This window comes from Trachemys scripta, chromosome 15 (assembly GCF_013100865.1).
Source record: "Trachemys scripta elegans isolate TJP31775 chromosome 15, CAS_Tse_1.0, whole genome shotgun sequence".
Lineage (NCBI taxonomy): Eukaryota > Metazoa > Chordata > Testudines > Emydidae > Trachemys > Trachemys scripta.
The window spans coordinates 8,989,082-9,013,228 of NC_048312.1; the positions used below are offsets into that span (position 1 = coordinate 8,989,082).

Below are 24,147 nucleotides of genomic sequence, written 5' to 3' on the forward strand. Positions count from 1 at the left end.
ACCACAGGGCTTCCCCGACTCCCACCCCCTCCCAGACACTCCCATGGGTGCTGTGCTACTGAGTGGGGGAAGAATGGAATTTCAGCCTCGCAGCAACATTTCCTGGATTTGGAGGCTTTCGAGTCAGGCTTGTCACACGATCACAACAGGGATTTTGCAGTTCAATAGGATTCCCTGTTACAAAGCTAATCCTGAAACGAGGTCACCTCGTCCCGCCGGCACTAAAACACGTTATAAACGCCTTCGTAACTGGTCAACTTGCTATGACTCACCAAGGTGCTGGCTCCAAAGAGCACCCTCACAAGTATGTTCTACACTCCGACACCTAATAAGATTCGTTCAAGCAGCTTGTGCCAATGGAAGCTGTTCCACTACGCAAAAAGAAGAACAGGAGTACTTGTGGCACCTTAGAGACTAACAAATTTATTAGAGCATAAGCTTTCGTGGACTACAGCCCACATATGTTCCATTCTATATGCATCCGAAGAAGTGGGCTGTAGTCCACGAAAGCTTATGCTCTAATAAATTTGTTAGTCTCTAAGGTGCCACAAGTACTCCTGTTCTTCTTTTTGCGGATACAGACTAACACGGCTGTTACTCTGAAACCTGTTCCACTACGGAAAGTCTCTTCCATTTTGATCTTAAATCTCAAACATTCAAAGATCTGGGAGGAGCGAGCCAGGGTAGGGGTAACAGTACAGAGCAGCGAGATTTGGACGGGTTAACCCTTCCTAGCTCTGAGTCATCAAATAGAAGCGCTGTCTTGCATGGCTTCTGGATAATAGGATTAGGGAAAACAGCTTTGCTAGCAAACACCACTAAGAAAGGACAACTGATTCACATGCAAACAGCTTCTTCGGGACATAGCCTAGATTCTCCCACGCTCCCTCACCGCTCTGGGCTGAGCCCAAAAACCCAGCCTGCTTCCCTCTGTGTCAGACATGGCTATCCCAGATGACTTTCCAATCCTCCCGTGTGCCCCATGAGGGCAAGTGAGTGTTTTGGAGTGACTGGGCAGTGCGGCCTAGTGGCTAGAGCAGGGGGGACTCAGAGCCAGGAGTCCAGACTTTGATCCTTGAGTACATTCCTTGCCTCAGTTTATTTCCCAGTCTAACAGAAGACAAGACCTTTCATCTACAGGAGAAGAGAAAAACCTAAGAGCTTGGGAAGGGGGGGGGGGGGGCGTTATTTAAAAAAAAAAAAGCACGGATTCCCCTCTTTTTCACCAACACAATATGCAACATCCTCCCCAAGCCAGAAGCCCTACAAAGAGAGGGGGTCTCGGCTACCTGACTGAAAAGCAAACAGTAGGTTTATTAGATGGCAGCACCCTTGGTATGGCTGCCTGCCTCCCCTGGGGGAAATCACAAGAGTTCTCAAACAAACGTGAGCGCGGAGGGTCAGGCTTGCTGGGAAGCGATACGTTGGCATTTGGGGAAGGATGCCAGCCACCTCATGATTCAGCACACACTGTAAAAGCCAAGCCAGAAAGGGACAGAGGCAGAGTCCTTGAACTTCACACATGCGGTTAACCGCACTTCCCCTCCACTCCCAACGCCCGCTCGTGTTCCTTTAACCCATTGTGTTCTCTCTGGGACAACAAGCGATCCACCAAGCTTCTGAGAGTACAGCCATGAACTGGAGCCCTGAGCAGCACTGAGGCAGGTGGCGAAGTAGGTTGGAGAGGGGGAGAAGTTATAGCCACCCTGCGGATGGAGGAGAGAAAAGATGGGAGAGGAAAGAAGAAATCCCATTAGTAGAGACGGAATTCTCTTCGACATCCCATGTCAGCAGAAACCATTAAATCCAAATCACTGTCCCTGGCAACAGGGCCACACAATCCTACGCCTGTCCCGAAGGAAGTAAGAGTCTGCCTTACCGCATGTGTCCGACTGATCTGAACAGGATAGGACATGGCGTGAGGGGGATAGCGTGGCTCGGTGGCTCGCCAGTTCTGCGTCACGGGCTGAGTAGATCCAGACATGGCAAAGAAGCAGATGGGAGGTTCGTCTCCTTTGAATCTCCGTCTCGAAGAACTAGGAAATCCAAAAGCTCCTCTTCATTATGCGCCTGTTGGCCACGTCACCCTACAACTGCAAGGAAACAGGAAAGCAGAAGATTAAAACTTGCTCAAACCACAGTCCAGCTAAACAAAGTCAAGCCACAAATGGTTTCTAAAACCTCACTGCCTTATATTTTCTTAAAAGGACTTTTCTTCACATCAGAGCAGGACTGCCTTGTTCCTTTAACGAAGGAACATTCCAACCGCACGAAAGCCCAAATAAGAGTTTATTTTTATTGATTTATCCATAGGCATTTCCACTGAGCACATCACCGTGGTACGCAGCACCTGACAAAATATTAACAAGGTACAACACTGATCCTGCAAACGGACCCATGCAGTCAACTTGCTTGGGTTCCATTGACTATAACCATATTCTGCCTGCATGGACCAGGGCCTACGCCTCAAAACATCCAAGTACGGGTGAGACGTGACCTGCTCCCACTGGTGGAGACTGAAGGGTTAACTACTTCATTCCCGGCAGGAGGCAGCCACTGTAAAAATAGGTGTAAACGGGCTGAAAGGAACTGAAAACGGAGGCTGAACTGTCAAGAAAAGTCTATGCGGAACTGGCGGGAACCCTTTGAGTCATTTCAAACTTGACTGGGAAAACGCTGGAGAACATGTTTTGTTCATGAGCCGTTGGGAGATGGACAAGTTGACATTATCATTCCCACCTCTCAAGTCCATCCTCATTCTCAGCCTTCAAATCCCCCGTTAAAACTCACTCAGTTCTTTCACTGCCTCCACTCTAGCACCATCCCGATCAGCCATTTCAAAAAACTAGGATTTCAAGCTCCACCTTTATTTGTTGTTACCCATAAAAATGTAAAATAGTAAATGGTTGAACAGTTAACTGGTAAGCATTAATCTAATGGGTTAACCCAGCCTAACCGTTAACCCCCAGCCCTGGGTGGGCCGAAGGAGCCCCAGCCAACCACCACCTGCCGCAGTCCCAGGCCGCGCCGGCCGACTGACCCAAGCAGCCGGCCAGGCAGAACAGCAGCCCTGGGCCAGACCGGCTGACCCCAGGAGCAGCTCCAGCCCCCCCCCCCCCTTTAATCGGTTAACTGGGTAAACGATACAACTTTAATCATTTAACCGGTTAAACGTTTTAAACAATATTTACATCCCTAGTTACCCATAGCTCACACTCACACTTTTCTTTCCACATGCTTCTTTGGATGCCATCATCCCGTTTATGTCCATCAGATCTAAGCCCTGATGCTGCAAACACTTTTCCCATGGGCACACCCCTACGGAAGGGAGGCATCCCAGAGAACTCAACAGCTTAGATTCGTGTCTGCAGGAAGGCCATGTCTTTCATTCTCTTTTAAAGCGCTTCACAAACGATGGTGCTATGTAAACATTACATGAACACCACACACCTTTGATCTAAGTCACTGGGACCTGTATCAAGTACCAGGGAATCCACCACAGCACTGGGTGTATTTTCACAAGCATTCCAGTCACCCACCTCTTGAACGGAATCTCAGATGTTCCACTTCCTTTTTCAGCCACAATGAAAAAAACCCAACGAGTGAGAAAGTCCCGTCCCCCCCCCGAAAAAGAGAGATTGACAAGTTTTTGATTTTTTATAGTCACTTTAAGCGGTTTGCTTGGAGAGGTTTGTAAGCCCTGCTTTGTCAGGATTTCAACTCAAAGTAACTAATGTCTTAATGCTGCCCTCTATTACCAGCTGTTTAAGAGGCATTAAGCATTATTCCCGTATTAACTGTTCATTATACAAAGCATAAATTTCCACCGCTGCCTGGATTCAGCAAACGCTGCCGTTGCAACGGTGAACCCTTTACGTGCAGAACTGCAGTTCATTTACGTGCAAGAGAAATCCAAGTGTTATTCCAGCCCACCTCTGCACATACTAACCCCTCACCCTAAGCTACCTGGGGTATTCATTTGTGCCTAGGGTTTTGAGAGTCGATCCCTGTCACCAACACACAGGGAGCAGCACAGAACATTGACACTACTGTACATGGCAGCTCAGCCCCTTTCAAACCGCTCCTGGCCACTGCTAGAGACAAGAGCACCGCATGCCCAACCCAGGGTCCGTTTCAACCGACACAGCAGTTAGCATGCACCAAAAAAAAGGAATAAAAGCAGTGGGGAGAAGGGGAGAGAAGAGAGGAAGTTGCTTTTTCTCCTTGGGACCGCAGATCAGCCCTGACAATAAACCGCTTTGCTATCTGCTGCAGGCAGATACGACGAGGTCACGGGAATGCCTCTGCCTCGTTTGTTTGCCTATTTCCAGGCATCCTTCACAAATGCATGCCAGTTGGGGCTGACCTCAAAACAGCCAGTGACCACCAGTGTGCTGGATGCTGCACTGAGCAAACTGCCTCGCTGGCTAGAAGCGCCCGACATTCCCGCTGTCACCGCAACTGTGAGTGGCAGAAAGAATCTGCTGCCAAGAATCAATGGCCAAGCGACGACCAGATTGGGGGTGGGGGAGGGGAGAAGGAGACGTTCTTACAGATCAGCGTTGCTATGAACGATAATCATCTGCAGCCCTCAGAGGTCCTCCCAACCCCCTTAATAAGTGGGTATTCTACAGTAACCTGGGGGGGAAGGGGGAGAACAAGCGCACAGAAAGTTGCCAAGGTCCCACGGAAATGCAGAATCAGGAAGAGAAGCCAGGAGCCTTGACTGCCAAGTGCCCTGCTCTAACTGGTGAAGAACAACTATCAGAGGGGTAGCCGTGTTAGTCTGAATCTGTAAAAAGCACCAGTGCCACAGGACCCTCTGTTGCTTTTTACAGATTCAGACTAACACGGCTACCCCTCTGATACTTGACACCATGCAAGGCACTGCATTTAGCCCTATGGAATGGAAATCTATCAACCTCATGAATTCACTTCTGTTAGTCTTAAAGGTGCCACAGGACCCTCTGTTGCTGGTGAAGAACAGCTTCCCTTGTACACCTGCTGCTCGCTAACTCACTGCAAGGGGGGCTAGTTCCCCTCTCCTCCCAGCATCCTGGTGCGCCCACAGAAGAAAAAGTTGACCTGCAATCCTTGTCTTATGAAGACATCTGGAGCCTTAAATTCCCACCCCTCCCACACAAAGGGAGACAATTTTACTGTCCAGGAACTCAATGCTATTCAATGGCACTCACCCTGCAGGGCAGGAAAACCCCTGCAGACCAAGGGGGAATTTTAAAGCACCTGAATGGCAGCAGTCATTTATTTATACTTCTGTTCTGACTCACTTCCCCTTGCTGTTCCGACTGGATGCCACGCTAGTTTTCACTCCCTGTCCTACTCTAATCTGCAGTGTTCCTGCTGCGCTGTTCCTTCACCCACCATTGAAACGCAGCAACCTCTAAGGCAGACAGAATTCCCTGCATGGGTGCATATGGGTGGCCAAATTTTGCCCCATTCAGACCTGGGCAACCCCCAGGGACTTCACTGGGCTTGCCAGGATGTACCCCCAGAAGAGTTCATAAAGCTTGTTGGGATAAAAGTCCCCATAGAAATTTAAGATCCTTTCCTAGCAACTGATTCAAACTCAGTTATCTATGTTTGCAGCCTCCAAAGAGTTAATACAGACAAAGGCATTGCAGGCTTCAGGGGGCCTTGTGCCCGTTGGTGGCTTTCAGTACATCAACTGTTTCACTCAAAGCTACGCTGGTTCAACAGGTGGATTGCTCAATGCCATCACAGCTGCCTGTATTAAAGAAATGGGATGACTTTTTGCCAATCAGATCAAAAGTTTAAACCAACTTTAAAACTCAGCACCAACTGGGAGGATGCAGCGTGCTGGGTTTTAACACAACGCCCTAGTGATCACTCTTAAAAGCATTTCAAGTTTGCCTGTGCACGGTTACTGAACTTCCCTATACATTGTGTACTATGTACCTTGGGAAAATCATTGTTACGCTTTTGTGTTTGGGGGGGAATGCGTCGACCAACTGCCCTAGACAAAGGTATTAACCTGCCTGAAGAGGGCAATGGAAGAACATTTAGGTATCACGTAAACAAAGGAACCAAGCTAACAAGCTGAGGAGGAAGCAGTTTAGTGAGCACACTGGGGGACAGCATCTACACCATCAGATGGTCCTCCTGACCCTTGAGACAAAGACCATGGAGCTAGAAAAGCTGAAGGGGAGCAAAGAGACATTCTAATAAAATATAAATAATATATAGAGATATACCTATCTCCTAGAACTGGAAGGGACCCTGAAAGGTCATTGAGTCCAGCCCCCTGCCCTTCACTAGCAGGACCGAGTACTGATTTTGCTCCAGATCCCTAAGTGGCCCCCTCAAGGATTGAACTCACAACCCTTGGGTTTAGCAGGCCAGTGCTCAAACCACTGAGCTATCCCTCCCCCATCAATCACTTAGGGGACACAGAGAACAGTGTTCTCTGAGCCTGGGCATGGTGGATCCTCTTGGCCTGTAGGGCAGGAGAAACTGTTTTAGGCAACGCTATAGCTTGCTAGAAGTAAGCTTTTGGTCACTAGAAAGGAGGTTTTGTTTTGTCTGTAACCTTTTTCTGTCTCTGTTATCTCTGCTTGGTATCATGCAATCTCTGTTTTGTTAATAAACATATTCTTAGTTTTACTCTAAAGCAGACCTCCATGCTGCTATACGGGGTACAGAGCGAGTCCCTAGCTAACCGAACAAGCTGCTGTGTACACTGCCTCTTTGGAGGCAGCAAACGTACTGCTTTCTGAGAGTATCCAGTGGGAGGGACTGGGGAAGTGGGGTTCACCCCTTCCTAAGGCTGGTTATTGTTAAGGCAGGCAGAGTCTCGTGTCTGTTGGCCAGGCAGACAGACGGGAGCGAACGCACAGTTAAGCGGCAGCCCAGCTCTCACCAGCGGAGGCAAAGGAGTAACAGTGGCTTACGGTTCAGGGCTCTCGGAGGAGTGTGTCACACACACCAAACGGCAGCAAAATGGAAAGGGAAATCAATTTACCACCATGCAGCTAGCGTCCCAGCCTTTCAGACCAAACCATTAGATTACCGTTGTCTCTCCTGATTTTGACCCAGAGCAGACATTGTCTCACAAGAAAAGTATTTCTCTCCCTTACTTCCAGCCTCCATCAGGGACCATTTTAACCGCAGACTTGCAATAGCCATTAAGGCTTTAGGCTAGGCTAGATTTACAACCTCTGATTAGAAACAGCGGAAAGTGGAAGTTTGCCACCGCGTCTGGCACAGGAGCATGACGGCAGAGCTGCGTAATGGACAGCTTCAGGTTAAAAAGAGAGTCTCCTGCATCCATTTACATGCACCTGTTTGGCAGGATCAGCAGAATGATGCCCCTGTTCTGACGCTTAAACTCCTTTTCGTTGTACGCAGGCCATGCGCCACTGCATTCGGAGGGCTGTGTGGAGATCCTCATGGCCGCAGGTGCATGGCCTCACCAAGGGCAGGGAGGGAGTGCCACCCAATCCTGCTTTGCCCCCAACTCTGTTCTGGCCCCACCCCCAGCCAACTGCCCATTCCCACTGCAGCCCAGCCACGGCTCCACTCCCAGCCTCGGCTCCGTTCCCAGTCCGGCCCCAGGCTCCTCCCTCCCCCGCCGCGGGGGTATATTCCTGGCCCTGCCGCTGACACATTATGTGCATTTGGGTAAACCCGTTAATTGCTCTGTGCCTCGGTTTATCCATCCACAAGATGAGGCTAGTGAGACCCACCCACCTTACAGAGGGTGCCAATTTATTCACATTTGTAAATGTCTTTTGAGATCCTTTCAATTAAGGGGTGCTCCATAAGTTCTCAAACTGTTTAAAGCAAAGATGAACTGAAATAAGGACCACAGAATGCTCTGTTTCTTAAAAAAAACCTAAGAGTGCTCCCCTCACGGGAATCCGCACTCCCTACTATGAAACTACGTGGCCGTGTTTCCCAGCTGAACACAACATATAGTGGTCATACCTTCCACAGCCTGTAATGTCATTAGTGCAGTCATTGTACTTCTACATCCAGTGATCAAAACCAGATCTTGGACAGGTTAGAATCATGACTGATGTTTTCCTTTAAAAGACTAGTGCATGAAGAAATAATTGAGGTACAATGAAGTGTGGTTAGAGAGGTTTCCAAAGAAACGCTTCATGATGAAATGATAATGAGGCTGTCTATTCAATATGTGCATGAAATTTCCTTGGAAGACAGTCAACATTATAGACAAAATATGTACGTGTAATGTAGCTTCTCTGTCCTTTGGATTGAAAAGCTGGCTGGCATAAACCTAGGGCTGCATGCACAGCAAAAAAGACCCAAACAAAGGTAACACAGAGGGTATAATAAACAAACAAACAAAACAGAGCCTTGTGGGTTAGATATTAAAAACACTCACCGAGAATATTAAAAAATCAAGGTTGACCAAAAGCTGCATAGGATAGGCATGAAAAAGCATTGATTTTATCCATAAGGGGGCACATGCGGGGGTTTACTGACACGTTTTTCACTTTTAAAGGTATTTTTATTCATAGTCCCTAAGAGAAGAGTATGGAAAGTGAAAAGAACACTAGGTCTGGCCTCTGCGTTTGCCCATTTAATTGCCAAAAAAAGCTGAAGCCGACCTTCTCCCTTTGCAATACAGAACACAGTAGTAATGGCAATACCACCACCTTCACCATGCGAGGGCCCTGCCGCAGTACAGAGCAATGACCATGGACAGACCCCAGAGCTTACTGCAAGCAAGGAGGATCGGAAGCCCCGATCCAGGACAGCTAAGTGACAGTATGATCTAGTGACCAAAGCATGGAACTAGGACTCAGGGGCTACTGAATATTAATTGTTCTGTGCCTTTACTTACAATCACCACATACCCTGCCATACGCAACATAAACACTGCAATATTATTTTTCTAAGGCATGCTGTTGTGGATCACTATTATAAAGTACTTTTGGGGTAGGGACAGGGACCGGGTAACTTATTTGACCTCTCCCAATTTCATTTCCCCATTGGTATAATGCAGTGGTTCTCAGACAGGGGTATACATACCCCCGGGGGTACGCAGAGGTCTTCCCGGGGGTACATCAACTCATCTAGTTGCCTAGTTTTACAACAGGCTACGTAAAAAGCACTAGCAAACTCAGTACAAACTAAAATTTCATAAAATGACTTGTTTATACTGCTCTATATACTATACACTGAAATGGAAGTATGAGATTTATATTCCAATTGATTTATTTTATAATTATATGGTAAAAATGAGAAAGTAAGGCAATTTTTCAGGAATAGTGTACTGTGACACTTTTGTATTTCTAGGTCTGATTTTGTAAGCAAGTAGTTTTTAAGTGAGGTGAAACTTGGGGGTACGCAACACAAATCAGACTCCTGAAAGGGGTACAGTAGTCTGGAAAGGTTGAGAGCCACTCCTGTAATGGGATAACATCACATTAACAGGGCAATGTTTACAAAGGACTTTGAAGATGAACTGCATATCAGAGGCTGCCTCTCTCCCCACGTGCTATTGCCACAGCCATGGTCAAAAGAGATGCTCCATCTGGAGCACCAGTCAGTATAAAAGGGGAGGGAGCTATTGGCAGGGCATTCTCTTAATGACGTGCCAGGATGCTAAGGGACAAGTCTTGCGCTTTTAACTCATGCAAAAATCCCTTTGACTTCACAGGGTGTTTGGGAGGTTGAGATTTCGCCTTAAGAGACAACACCACAATGGCTAACTCAACTGGTACATCAGGAAACAAGAAAACAAACAACAACTGCTGTGGGGCTTTCCCAATATATTTGCCTATTAAATAAAAACCTCATCCCATTTCCTCTCTCGACAGCGAGCTGAATGTGTACGGGGCAGTCAGTTTTCATGTCCATTTCTCTCTCTTGGCAAGTGCACTATGCAGCAAGTAGTGCGTCGGGCACTTTGGAGTCTTTCAAATCATTGGCAAGAGGGCTGAGTCGGGGTCCATAAACGCTACTAAGGTCAAGACAGTCTCCGCTGAGCCTCATCTGGATTTGATCCTCAAGGAGACCAAATACATACCAGTGTCTTTTTTTGTCATTAATTAATAAATATAGGCATCGCTCAAGAGCATGCAGGTTATATGGAACCACTTCTCAGCTGCACACTATTTCCATTCAGAAAATCTGGTTTATATATTGGCAGCAATGCGAACATTTACAAGAAACTGACAAATAGAACTTACCCTGGGTCATGCAGCACGTCAGACACACTTAGGAAAAGAAGCCAGTTGTCCCAGCTCTAACTACCAGATTACATTAATTTTTTTCCATTGTGACGCAACTTCATGAAATGGTTACGTTCCACAATGAAAGGTGGCAACTCTACCAACACGTATCAGTACTGAAAGCAGCAAACAGGGATTTTAGCCAATGTCGCTCCTTTTAAACTTTTCCAGCTGAGGCTTGGTCTACACGACAAATTTAGGTCGACATAAGCTGCATTAAGTCGATCTAATAAATGTATGTGTCTACACTACCGAATCCCTTCTGCCGACCTACGTGGCCTGTAAAGTTGACTTCTGTACTCCACCTCCGCGAGAGGCCTAGCACTTGATTCGACATCCACGGGTCAATATGGGGATAGTGTAGACACTGTGGAGTGTAATTCGAATGAATTGGCCTCCAGGTGTCATCCCACAGTGCTCCGCTGTGACCGCTCTGGAAAGCGCTTTCAACTCCACTGCACATCAGCCAGTACACAGAAAACAGCTGCTCTCTTGTTAAAGACCCGGGAACTTTGGAATTTTCATTTCCTGTTAGATCAGCGTGGAGAGCTCACCAGCACAGCTGATCATGGGGACTCAAGGCTATAAACGCGCTCCAGCATGGAGTATGCAGGAGGTGGTGGATCATACTGAAGCGTGGGGAGAAGAGTCTGTGCTGGCAGATCTCCGATCCAGCAGAAGAAACACTAACATCTACGCCAAGTCGGTGCGAGGCACAGGGGGAAGGCTACACCAGGGACACACAGCAGGGCCGCGTGGAAGTAAAAGAGCTTCACAAGCGTGCCAGAAGACAAGGGAGGTGAACAGTCGTTCTGGTTCTGCCCCACAGACATGCCAGTTTTATGAGGAGCTGCATGCAATTCTCGGCGGCAACCCCACCACTACCCCAAAAAGCTCTGTGGATACCTCCGAGGAGCCCCGGCAACCTCGAGCAACAAGAACACTAACCAGATCAGCTAAAACGTCACTGGCTCATTCACCTGCACGTCCACCAATGTTATATATGCCATCATGTGCCAGCAATGCCCCTCTGCTATGTACATTGGCCAAATTGGACAGTCACTACGCAAGAGGATAAATGGACACAAGTCAGATATCAGGAATGGCAATATACAAAAACCTGTAGGAGAACACTTCAACCTCCCTGGCCACACAATAGCAGATGTAAAGGTAGCCATCTTACAGCAAAAAAACTTCAGGACCAGACTCCAAAGAGAAACTGCTGAGCTCCAGTTCATTTGCAAATTTGACACCATCAGATCAGGATTAAACAAAGACTGTGAATGGCTATCCAACTACAGAAGCAGTTTCTCCTCCCTTGGTGTTCACACCTCAACTGCTAGCAGAGCACCTCACCCTCCCTGATTGAACTAACCTCGTTATCTCCATACTGATTTATACCTGCCTCTGGAAATTTCCATTACTTGCATCTGAAGAAGTGAGGTTCTTACCCACGAAAGCTTATGCTCCCAATACTTCTGTTAGTCTCAAAGGTGCCACAGGACCCTCTGTTTCTTTTAACAAGAACACTGTTGACAAGGCGGAGGAGGAGATGGTGGTGGTGAGGCAGGCAAACGGAAGCTCCATTCTCCCCAACAGCCATGAACTGTTTTCAACCCTGGAGCCCATCCCTTCACAGGACCAGCTGGCGGCAGAGCGTGATGCTGGGAAGGCACCTCTAGTGAGTACACATTTCCAATCCAACTGTAGGGGTTACATGCTATTACATTTTATGTTTAATCTGAACAAAAAGATAGGTGTAGTGGGTATCAGTGGCCTCTCCAGCTACGTAGAGAGGGCTCTCTGAAAAAGCCTGTTTGTGCACAGGGATGGCCCAGGAATCCTCCATGGAGCTCTCTAGGAAGCTTTCATGGAGGTACTCTGCCACCCTTTGCAGAAGGTTTCTGGGAAGGGCTGCCTTATTTCGTCCACCCTGGTTGGACACTTTCCTGCGCCACTCCAGTATTAACTCTGCTGGCATCATTGCGGCACACAGCATTGCCGCATTAGGACCAGGTCTGTGCCCAGACGCTTGCAGCGTCTCCCTTGCCACCTCTGTTACCCTCAGGAGAGTGATATCGCATAGGGTCACCCAGGAGATACAGGGGAAGTTTTCAATGATAGCCCTTAAACCACAAACAATTCAACAAGTGATCTGCCCAGTTTGATGAAATCTGGGTCACATAACCACACTTTCCTACACATGCCATGGTTGCGGTTGGAAGGGCTGACCGTGTATTGCAAGCAGCACTGAAAAAAGGGGATGGGGATGGCGGCTTCCTGTTTGTCTCCCTTCCCCCTCAACCCAGTGCCGCTTTTGTAAAAAAAACAAACTATTTGGGGGGCTTTACACTGGTGCCTGTCCTCAAGCACCATCCTGGTTGCTGGGGAAAAGTGGGCTTTTCTCAGGTTCCAACCTGTGATCCCGACGATGTCTTCACAAAAGCAGCAGCACAAGACCTCTCGCCCATGCTTCCATGGCCTTACTCACCATGGCTGGAGCAGCAAACCGACTCTTGCAATAGCCAGCAGTTGTGATTACGTTGTGGCTTGCAGTGAAGTGTATTGTTGGGGTGTAGCTTTAATTAAAAAAAATTAACCTCGCACCAGAAACAACATATGAACGGTCAATGTTACCCTTGTGCTTTGCATTCCTTGCAGCTGAAACCTTGTCCTTCAGCGCATCCTCCACACTGGGACAGAGACTTCCCCAGAGTAGAAGGTGGAAAAAGAAGACTCGGGAGGACATGTTCAAAGAGTTAATGTGTGCCTCAGAGTGACAAGACATAGCTCAGAGCATGGAGGATTACACTGTCCGAGAACCTGGACATGGACAGGAGAGCATGCAGGGAACAAGAGCATGCCACGCAGAAAGAGATGCTGTGGGTTATGAAGGAGCAATCAGACATGTTGAGGCATCTGGTTGAGGTTGAAGAAAGGCAGCTGGATGCTACAGTCCCTCTGCAACCTATGCTGAACCTGCTGCCATCATCGCCCAGTTCTACATCCTCTTCTACCAAACGTCCTATGAGAGGGGCAGGGGAGGAAGGGGGAGTTCAGTATCCCTTGCACTCAACACCAGGGGAGGGTATAAGGACCCGAAGGCACCCATTCCCACACCTTTGATTGTTACTGCAGTGCATCTGTTGTAAGCAAGCTTTCCTTGTTTCTTCCCCCCCCACCCCGCGTTATCAGTCTTTTTACCCCCAGTTATCTTACTTTTCTTTGCTGCCTGTTCGTGTGCATAATAAAACTTAAAGAGAAAAAGACTATTAATTCAACACATGGAGGAGACACTTTGGTAAGGAACAACAGAGGTAAGTGTCACATTACTCTGGCTCATTGCTGAAACTGGTTTTCAAAGCCTCACAGAGACGCAGAGCCCCTCAATGTGCTCCTCTTATTGCCCTGGTGTCTGGCTGCTCAAAATTGGCCACCAGGCAATGTGCCTCAACCCCTCCCACCCCAGCACAAGCTTTTTCCCCTTTGTTTCACAGATATTATGGAGCGCACAGCAGGCAGCAATAACAATGGGGATATTGCTTTCACTGAGGTTAATGTAGTAAGCAAACATCCAAAGGCACACTTCCACCACCATTCTGCACTTGCTTAGCCTATGGTTGAACCAGTCCTTACTGCTGTCCAGGCTGCCTGTGTACAGCTTCATGAGCCGTGGGAGCAAGAGATAGGCTGGGTCTCCCAGGATTGCGATTGGCATTTCAACATCACCAATGGTTATTCTGCAGTCTGGAAAGATAGTCCCTGCCTGCAGCTTTCTGAACAGACCTGTGTTCCTAAAGATAAGTGCATCATGCACCTTTCCCGACCATCCCACGTTGATGTCAGTGAAACAGTCCCTGCGATCCACCAGTGCTTGCAACACCATTGAGAAGTACCCCTTTTGGTTTATGTACTCTTGGCAAGGTGGTCTGGTGCCAAGATAGACTGAACGCATATCCCTATCGCCCCACCGCAGTTAGGGAACCCCATCGCGGCAAAACCATCCATTACGTCCTGCACCTTGCCCAGAGTCACTACCCTTCTTAGCAGAAGTCCGTTGATGACCCTGAAAACTTGGATCACAACAGATCCCACGGTAGATTTACGGTCTCCAAACTGATGCCCCACTGACCAGTGGCAGTCTGGCGTTGCAAGCTTCCACAGAGCTATCGTCACTCACGTCTCCACTGTCAGAGCAGCTCTCATTTTAATATTGCTGCGCTTCAGGGCTGGGGAAGGCTCTTCACAGTGTTCCTGGAAAGTGTCCTTAAGCATTCAAAAATTCTGCAGCCACTGCTCGTCATCCCATAGGTGCACAACTATGCGGTCCCACCAGTCAGTGTCTGTTTCTCAGGCCCAGAAACGGAACTCAACCATGTCAAGGTGATGCAGGACTGCCGCCAGCAACTTTGCAAATTGCTCCACTCTATGTCTTCCAGCAGGACCCCTTGCGTGGCATCACATAGCCAGTACAGGAGCCACCGCACTGAACAGTGTAAATACTGTAGGATAAGGTGCGAGGTATTTGTAATGCTCAGAACAACAGTGTACAGCTGAGCGGGGGCCATGCTTATCGTACTATGGTGTCCGCACAGGTAACCCAGGCTTACGAAAAAAGGCTTGCTTTCTTTCCCGTTGATTTCGGGGAGGGCGGGAAGTAAGTGCATCATGGAAGGCTAACGCCATGTTCCCATAAGCATCCGTGCCAATGTTTTGGTCCCATAAGGCATGGCAAGCCCAACCCAAAATTCCACTCTTCTACGTGCACTGTGGGATAGCTACCCATAGCGGCAGAGCTCCGTGCGTTGAAGGAAGCCCATGCCTACACAATGAGTGTAGTGTGGACACGCAAGATCAACTTGCTTAAATCGGAGGCTCGATGTCAACTTAACTTTGTAGTGTAGACATGGCCCCAGTCTGGGCATGGGACTGATGCTTTGTCCTTGGATTACCTCCTCCAACATTTGTGAAGTAGAACATGTCCTCACATCTCCACCTTACAGGACAGTGTCAGATGCTCTCAAGTCCAGCCAAATCCACTCCACTTTGTTATATTTCAGAATACCAGTATCACACATGCTCTATTTTTAGCTGTGATGCAACACAGATCTTGGCAAAGGAGAGCACCTGCAGCAGCCGCTGTGCATCTCAGTCCTTCCGCCAAAAAACAGTGCTAATCCAAACCCACCTTTCCATAACAAAAGAGCTCTTCGTTGGTAGAGAGAAGGGCGATACAGGGAGAGAAGTGCCTCCATACAGGGGTTCTTGAAGGAAATGCCTGGCACCCAGCTTACCTGCATGACCCTTCCACAAAAGTAAATGCCTCTGTTTTCTTTCATTTTCCCTGAAGGTGCTAGCTGCAACCTACAAAACCAGCCAATAAGGCTGAGATTTTGAAGGAGGTGCCCAAAATCCCATAAAATAGGCACTAATTCCCTTAGGCTCCTTTTAAAATCACGTTTCAAGTAAAGCACTGAATCACCAGTGCCCTCCCCCCACACCACACTGTTCCTCTGTTTTCCAACTGGGAGTGTCTTCTGCTCCAGCTTCCCTGCAGCAGGGCAAGGCCAGCAAGCCAAACCGAGGCGAGTCGATGGAGGATTCCTTTGTTCCCGAGACAGGTCCCAGAACCGATGCCAAGTTTGGGCACACCAGTCTCATTTATTACAGCTAACGAGAGCCTCGGCTTTTAAAATTCAACAATATTAATTAGAGCAGGAAAATTCAGCCGCGTTTTTTTGGAATTTTTCCATTCAATTAAAATTAAAGGCTTTTTAATAGAGATGCTCATTACTAATGGGAATAGTACACAGATTACACACAGGCCTTTAGAATAGCAAAACCCATCAGCAGCGAGTTTATGGCAGAACCCACCCTTGATTATGTAATGATGTTACTTCTGTTGTCGTGCCAGGATGCTTGTGGCCTGGCAAACTCACTGAAATGCTTTTAAACCAACGGGAAACAGAAAACACACACTTCTGAGCAGCCAATTGGTCATGCTAAGCACCCAATAGGGATGCTACAGATAACTGAAGATGCAAAGGGGGAAAAAAGAGCCAACAGAAGAAAAGGGGTGTTGGATCAATGCACAAGCCACTCATGGAACAAAGGAGTTATTTTAAGAGCAGGCTGGAAATAGAAAGCAAAATAGACCAATATGAGGTCTCTGTTGAAGATGCTCTCCAGAGAGGAATGGAAATGCATGGAGAGAAAGAGAGAAGGCATGGGTGCTGGGATGGGAAGGGAAATAGCGTGGGGGTGTGAAGATGGCAAAGGACAATAATCCAGTACCAAAGAATGGATGGAGATGGTAGAAAGTGAACCAGGTCAAAGCAGGGTAGACGCACTCAATTAAGGGGCTCTAGAAAGCACAGATGTAGCCAAAAAACCCGAACACTTCTGTTGAAAAACGTTTGTTTTTTCTACTGAAAACTCAGTTTGAGATGTTGAAAACTCGACACCTGGAAAGTTTCAGCCAGGGCCAAGCGGGCGGGAGGGTGAGAATGCAGCAGAAAAACAAGACCGGGGGATGTACACTTGGAGGACATTTCTCTTGTTACGGGCCTCAAAATGGAGCACCTCACTACTAAATGCAATCCCTTATCCTCCAATTCTGTCATTTAAACAAAATAAAAATGACACACGGCTGCTACTTTCAGTCAGCATTGCAAAACTACACTTGTGTCCAGGGCTAACACTTGATTTTTAATATCAAATGGGGACTAATATCACTAAGATTTATAAAGCCATTCATGGTGGGTGAAATTCCTTTCATGCAGAGGGCTGCCTGCAGACGATGTAGTACTTTAAGTCCCACTTAGGTCCTATTTTGAGGTGTTAAATGGTGCATAAAACCGACTGAAGATTCTGCTCAGAGGTGAATTTCACTCAGACAGAAAAGACCAAACAGCCTGAGGAAGCCACAGGGACATTTGTGGAAAGACTGCCATCTAGATCCACGTTGCAAAAGCGATAACTTAACCCACTGTTAGAGGAAAAAAGCCCAATGTTGCCCAATAGTTCTTTGCTTTTCTTTAGAACCCCAGGGGTTACTGATCATCTTTATTATCTTCTTTACTTTGCTGGAAAGCAATTGGGATAAATATATGTGCCAGTACCATACCCAACCCCGGAGGTTTGCTTATTAAATTAACGCACTATTCCCCAAATTAAAAGTTACATGTTCTTCCCTTGAACCTGATTTACAGCTTCTACACCAAGTGTTGTAACAAATCACACCGAGACAATATTAAAGGAAAATTAGTTCCTTCAAACCAGTGTCTAAGTCAATGATTTTTGGATCAGATCTTAGCTTTCCAATTACCATTTCTGCAGTGTACCTTGAAATTGTGTTTCCTTCTCTTAGGAAGAAACTAGCTTTCATGGACCCCCTTTGTAAATTACTTTGAGATCTACTGACGAAAAGTGCTGGATAATAAGAGCCAGGCATAATTATTACTATTTATAATATTGTATCTGTCCCTAGAACACCATTTTTCCCTCTTTCATCTCCAGCCCACTCTCCAACTCAATGCCCATATTCAACACTCAGTCCTTTGAAGAGAGCCACCGCATGGTCTACGGGCCACTTAAGCTTTCCAAATAGGAAATATGTGGCATACAGGCCCAGTGATGGCTCTCTGCACAGGGGTGAATTTCACGCTTAATAAAGTACATGACTTTATTTGTAATTCAGTGGCTTAGAGGAGAAGAATCTCACACAAGACTAATCCAAATCCCCACAGAATTCGTGTGTGTTAAAAATGGCATAAAGCATTTGATACAAATCCAGGCTCTGTAAGCCCCAGCCGTCCAAAAAGGTTTGGAACCACTAGTGAATGTAGCAAAAGACTGCTAAACAGGTCCCATAATAGAGACCTTCATCTGGGCCTGAGGAGCTGAAGAAGCACTGACCTTGCAATTGAACCATCTTCATGGGTAACGATCACTCTTAACACAGCCTTGGCTTCACCTTGTCAGTCACCGTGTTCAAACCAAGAATCATCATTTCCTGTACACGTGGCACCAAGAAACACTTGCTTCAGTTACTCGGCTGGTATCTACTGCTCTCCTTATTTTTACTAACAGCTACCCTACATAAAACAGTATTTGACATCAAGCCCTAGGACCACATTCTAATCCCAGTGAAGCTAAACAGTTACGTGAGATTTAACCAACAACCAAACATTTCTTAAAATGTTGCTGAAAAAAAATCTGTCATTTGAGCCATGGTCCCCAAGTATATTCAACTGCAGGATAGCCACCGTCACTGTAACAGCCCATTTTGACATCCATTTGCAGTTCTCAATTGTTAGACTAAAATGTAGCATGTTAGGCTAAATGATGCTTTTGTAATTTCTCCTGAATTTTAAGCACTTGTAAGGATATTTCACAGAATATGCGTCTCATTTGGTTTACAAACACTTGAATTTATATCGCTGATGAACACGGGTCTCTGATGTCTTGGGCATGTCGTGAAAGCCAAGGGATTCATCTAGTTAAGATTCTTTTGTTGAACAAATTACTCAGATCATAAGCAGCATTTTTGACTATTACATCCTGAGTAAAGCAGCAAAATACGTTTCTGGATTTCCTAAGATGAAGTCTTTGAGTCAGATTGTATCACTAAACAGCTTCTCTTTTGTGGATTTCCCATTTCAAAGAATACAAGTCTGCTTCGTGTTATAAATTATTCTTTTTGCTTCACAATTCTCTTCTGATCTAGGAATAAACCTTTACAGAAGGATTTCTGAAGAGCACAGACTCCTGACATAAAAGCTAAACTACTGTGACAAACTATGCAACTTAATGCCTCCTATCAGATGGCAAATGGAAAAAAAAATTACCCAGAAGAGCAGAAACTAAAAATGTGCAAATAAATGAAATGACCCGATACACTAAGGAACCCAAGAAATCAGCATGCTCATAAGACCATGTTGTTAAATCGAGAACCTAAGCATTTCAAGCACAACAGTTCTTTCTTCTGACAAACAGAGTGTTATTTCTACAAGATTCCCATTGAAAGTCTCTCTCACAAGGAGTTAACAGCTCACTGATGGGACTGTTGAAAGTTGCTGCTCATTAGCTCAGAGCAGATCAGTTGGAGAGACAGGTCAGAGCTGCAGGAGCCATTGTGTATGTTCTGCCTTCCTCATTTAGATAAGTAATAGCTTCTAGACAGAAATTAAAGTCTCCCTCGAGGCACTGAAAGGCTTTTGTGCACTTCAGCACCAGTGCATAATGCTTAACAGCCTTGCGGGCGGCTGGCAGAGTTTGGATTTTTGAGGGCTATAAATGTATCCCCTCCTCCTCTTGTACACCCTTTTGAAGCGAAGGAACAGCCTGCTACATGTGCATAGCACCTGCAACCTCAGTCTAGCACTGGTGTTTAGGCCTTGTGCAAATCTCAGGGCATTGGTTCCTCGATGGATGACGCATGTTGATGTTTCACAAGGGAAAGCCCCAGAGCTTCTATTTAGATATTTATCCCATGCTCTTTCACCGGGGCCTCCCAAAGTAACAGGGCCTGATCTGCTGACGTGCTGACTGCTTTCTGTTCCCACTCAGGCAGACTCCTTCTGCTTTCACTAACCAAGCTGTTTCTTCACGATGCTAGGTGCCCTGAGTTCCCAACAATCACCAGGTGTTCAGGGAATTCAGGACCTTATAGGGAAGTTCCCCTCCAACCCTTAAGGACATGGCAAAGTTTTACTCAGGCAAGGCCTCAACTCCCACTGACTTCAGAGGGAGCAGAAGGTACTTTGCAGGATCAGGGCCTTGTCTTCTTTTTGTAAGGGAAGGGTCACAACGCAGATGAGTTTTCATGATGTTTAAATATCTGAATGCAAACAAGTGGAGAAACTGGATTTAAGTCTCTCCCTGCCATGCTCAGAATTGCTCCCTTCCTCCCCACATAAGCATAGGGCTGGCTTAAAAATCATGAAGTTTTTTAATAAATTTGGGATTATTTTATTTACAACCCTTAGGATGCCCTCAGGATACATTTTCAAGCTTTTCTCTGAAGTCATTAGGGCTCGAAACTTACTTTAAAAACAACCCCAAAAGCCACGATTTTCATGAAATAACATGACTCCAGGAGCTAGGGTTCTAGGGAAAAAACACACTAAGTATTGCAAGACTCACCATAAAACTGCTGGAAACACAGAGTGCTGGAAACCGAATCACTAAACTAGGAAAGTGAAATTAATCCACAAAGTGATACCGGCTGACTTACTTTCACGGCCCAAACAGAATGGGGGGCAGGGATGCTGACTCTCGCAAGGTGGATTTTTGTTTGGTTTTTTCCCTTTAAATTTCAGTTCCTGAGGCCAAGTTATTTTCAGAAAATTTCAGCTTTCATTACAAAAAAAAAGTTTTCAACTCTCCTGGTTGCAGAGAAAAGTTGAAAACAAGAACATTAAAAGGTTCACAAACCAGAAGGGAAATACAATATACAATATTGTGTGGGGGGAGGGATAGCTCAGTCATTTGAGAATTGGCCTGCTAAACCCAAGGTTGTGAGTTCAATCCTTGAGGGGGCCACTTAGGGATCTGGGGCAAAATCACTGGTCCTGCTAGTGAAGGCAGGGGACTGGACTCAATGACCTTTCAGTGTCTCTTCCAGCTCTATGAGATAAAAATATAAAAATGGAAATATACAGAATATAAATTAATGTATATTAAAATCTCATGATTTGGGGGGGGGGGGTCTGACAGGATTGTTGAACACTTGTGCTTGGCAATGCAAAAGCGGTGAACAACTAGCACAGCAGTGAGAAGTTAGGGGATTTTTTTCTTTTTGTCCTTTCAGCTTCACTAGTAGGCAAGGTATTGTTTTGTTCTGGTTTACAATCGCTGAGTTTTATCTTGACCGCAGAGCCTTTTGCGTTTACAAAGGATCATTTTCACAGCAGCGGATTGGGGCGCAGACACAGCTTGTCCTATTAAGAGTTTACAAGCAAATCCCTATATGATGCTTCACTAACGAAAATTCATCCCTAAGCTCTTAAAAACCTGTGGGTTGGAAATGCCTCCCTGGGTCTCCAAGTCTGAAAGATGGGACCATCTCTGCGATACTGAAAACCAGATTTGGACCAGAGAACCTTTTGTGATCTAACATTGTAAGTCGATTAGATATTTTGCATGGGGTGGAGACCTGACTGTGATGCCTAAGAGAGGGTGGAAATATCAGTGAGGAAGAAGAGGTAAGACACAAGGTTTTTAAGTTAAAAATTCCACACCTGCCAAGGAACTAGATGGCTTAGAGGACCGGCAAAGGGGTATCAGGTTTTCCACATCATGGTCATCCCCTTGACTCCAACTCAGCAACCGAGATTGTTACCATCTCAGGGATGTTGCCTGGCTTGGAAGAAATGAGTTGGGGGTAGGAAGGTCTCAGCCCTGTTCTTAGCGAACAAGTGTCCACATTTCAGAAACCACCTCCACAGCTGGCACCCAGCCCAAAAACCAGCCAGGCCAAGGATGGGATAGGCACAGAGATTGATTCACTGTCTCCAAGGTCATGGGTGACACACACCCCCAAAGGCAGCTCACCTTGTTCTGTGGCTAAACACTCCTTTAGTCTCCAGGGCTGTCAGTCTGGCACCTTTCGAGATCACACAACTCAGAAACTATTAAATAAACAAAGTCCCAGCTACCAGTGTCGAGTGGTTCCAGCGACTCATGAGCCCAATTCAGCCCTGCTGTCCAGCAGGCCCGAATACATCGCTTTCAGTGATGCTGTGCCTACTCACAGTAGGGCTGAATTGGGCATGTTCTCGTGAAATTACTCATTGGTCGCCTCTCTCCCCATGTGGTGGAAATTAAGGACAACCACCAGGAAAAAACGGCTCGTGGAAAACTCTCTCTGCCTGTGGGGGGAGTCTGGGAGTGGGGGAAACTCCTGAGTCATTCAATTAAATGAAAATAGACTGGACACAAACACTTGGGAACATAGTGCAGGGTTCAATCCTACAATGTCGGAGGCATAGCCCATGGCCCCAACTCAGACTTCTATGATGCTCCGTTGATGAGACACCATTGACTACAGAACCTTACGTGGGATGCATATGAAGGTACGTTACAGATAAAGCAATCAAACAACTTCACCGGAGTTCAAAGCCTTGAGGCAGACCCCTGAAGCAAATCAGGATGAATGCGGTTTTCCCACAATGAGGAGCAAACAGTGAATTCCCCCTTTGGATAAGAGATCACCACTCAAGCCCTGCCCTTGTTAGAACACAGTAACTCAATAAAAAAGACAGCATTTGAAGACAAGGGATTTAATTATACTCCTCAGGGTAACAAGGATCAGGGGATAGCCCTGTTAGTCTGTATCTACAAAAACAACAAGGAGTCTGGTGGTACCTTAAAGACTAACAGATTTATTTGGGCATAAGCTTTCGTGGGTAAAAACCTCACTTCTTCGGATGCATAGAGTGAAAGTTGCAGATGCAGGCATTATATACTGACACATGGAAAGCAGGGAGTATCAGTATATAATGCCTGCATCTGTAACTTTCACTCTATGCATCCGAAGAAGTGAGGTTTTTACCCACGAAAGCTTATGCCCAAATAAATCTGTTAGTCTTTAAGGGGCCACCAGACTCCTTTTTGTTTTTGTAGGGTAACAAGGAGTCGTCCCCCAATCCCTGAAGGTGAGTCAGTCACACCAGTGAGAGCTCTTGGATCATAGCACATGGATTAATTAGCAACCTTCCCTGGGACACACGTACGGCTCTCACATGAAGCCACTGTAACTCCCATAAGGTGTGCGCACAAAGTCTATGGAACCCTTATGGGGATTGGCAATAATTGGCCAGCAACCCCAAAGTTCACATCCCAACGGCCAGGAAGACAACATTATAATTATTTGTATTGCTGTACTGACTAGGAACCCCAGTCACGGATCAGGACCCCATTGTGCAGACAGAAATAAGAGAATTCATCAGTTTCAGAGGGATTTGTTCTGGATCTCCCTGCACCAATTAAAAGGGTAATTAAATTTTTTTTTTTTTTTTTTTATTTTTTTTTTTGCATTAACCAGACCTAGAATCCCTGGTAAAAAAAAAAGTGAACATCCAAAAAAATGTAGCAGGCAGGCTGTACGTTCTAACTATCTATACAACAGTTTCCTTGCTGTGGGTTTCCTTTGCTTAGCCATTCTGTGGAGTTGTAGAACGTGGATGTAGGTTTCTCTTAAATTCCACAGCATGGTCCAAAGAAACAAACCCCCCAAAACTACACAATAGAAAAGCATGTCCTTTACGGTTACATTCTATAGGGTTTTCTCATAAGAGCTGTAACATATTTGTGTCAGATTTTCATTTGGGAGGTTGTCTGGGAGGGGGAGCACAGGGAAATATGTCCTCCTCTTTAGCACTTTAACACTGTGGAATCTATGGCTTCACAACAGGCAGACAACACCGGAGAGCAAACCTTCTTGGTTCCTAGGGCACAGGGTCTGCTCTGCTATCTCACTGCAGCATCCTCTGACCGCATGCCTTGTTCCAGATGCCCCTTCCTCAGGGAGGCAGAAAGAGCCAGTTGCAGTGGCAGCCAGGAGGCCAAGATGATGGGTAGTGCGGGAGAAGCAGACACATTTTGTTTATGGTTCAGCTGGCATGTCCATGTTCACTGAACTGTAACCAACGCCCATTGGTATGATTGTCTCTGAAACTGTGACTCAAATGCCAATCAAACAAAACAACACAAAGCAAACAAACAATTCCTGCTATAAGTAAGGTTCAGAAGCTGTCACATGAGACTATTTTTCAAGCTAAGTACATTTCCCTCTTGGGTATTTTACAGACATGAGACTTGATTTCTCCTGGCTCCTCAGCACTGTGTTCTGAGCTCCCCAGGAGAAGTGAGTTTCCCATTAGAGGCGGCTCCTCTCCATCTG

At 46.4% G+C, this 24,147-nt stretch overlaps 1 protein-coding gene across 9 annotated transcripts in view; it reads right to left on the reverse strand.

Moving 5' to 3' along the window:
* NCOR2 (nuclear receptor corepressor 2) overlaps positions 1 to 24,147 on the reverse strand; it is a 391,355-nt gene that overhangs the window by 280,895 nt on the left and 86,313 nt on the right. For all 9 annotated transcript variants that reach the window (XM_034791186.1, XM_034791190.1, XM_034791189.1 and 6 more), the window contains exon 2: positions 1,880 to 2,093. In XM_034791186.1, the coding sequence (XP_034647077.1) occupies positions 1,880 to 1,984 (105 nt within the window). In that variant the 5' untranslated portion in view covers positions 1,985 to 2,093. The remainder of the gene's footprint in view (positions 1 to 1,879; positions 2,094 to 24,147) is intronic.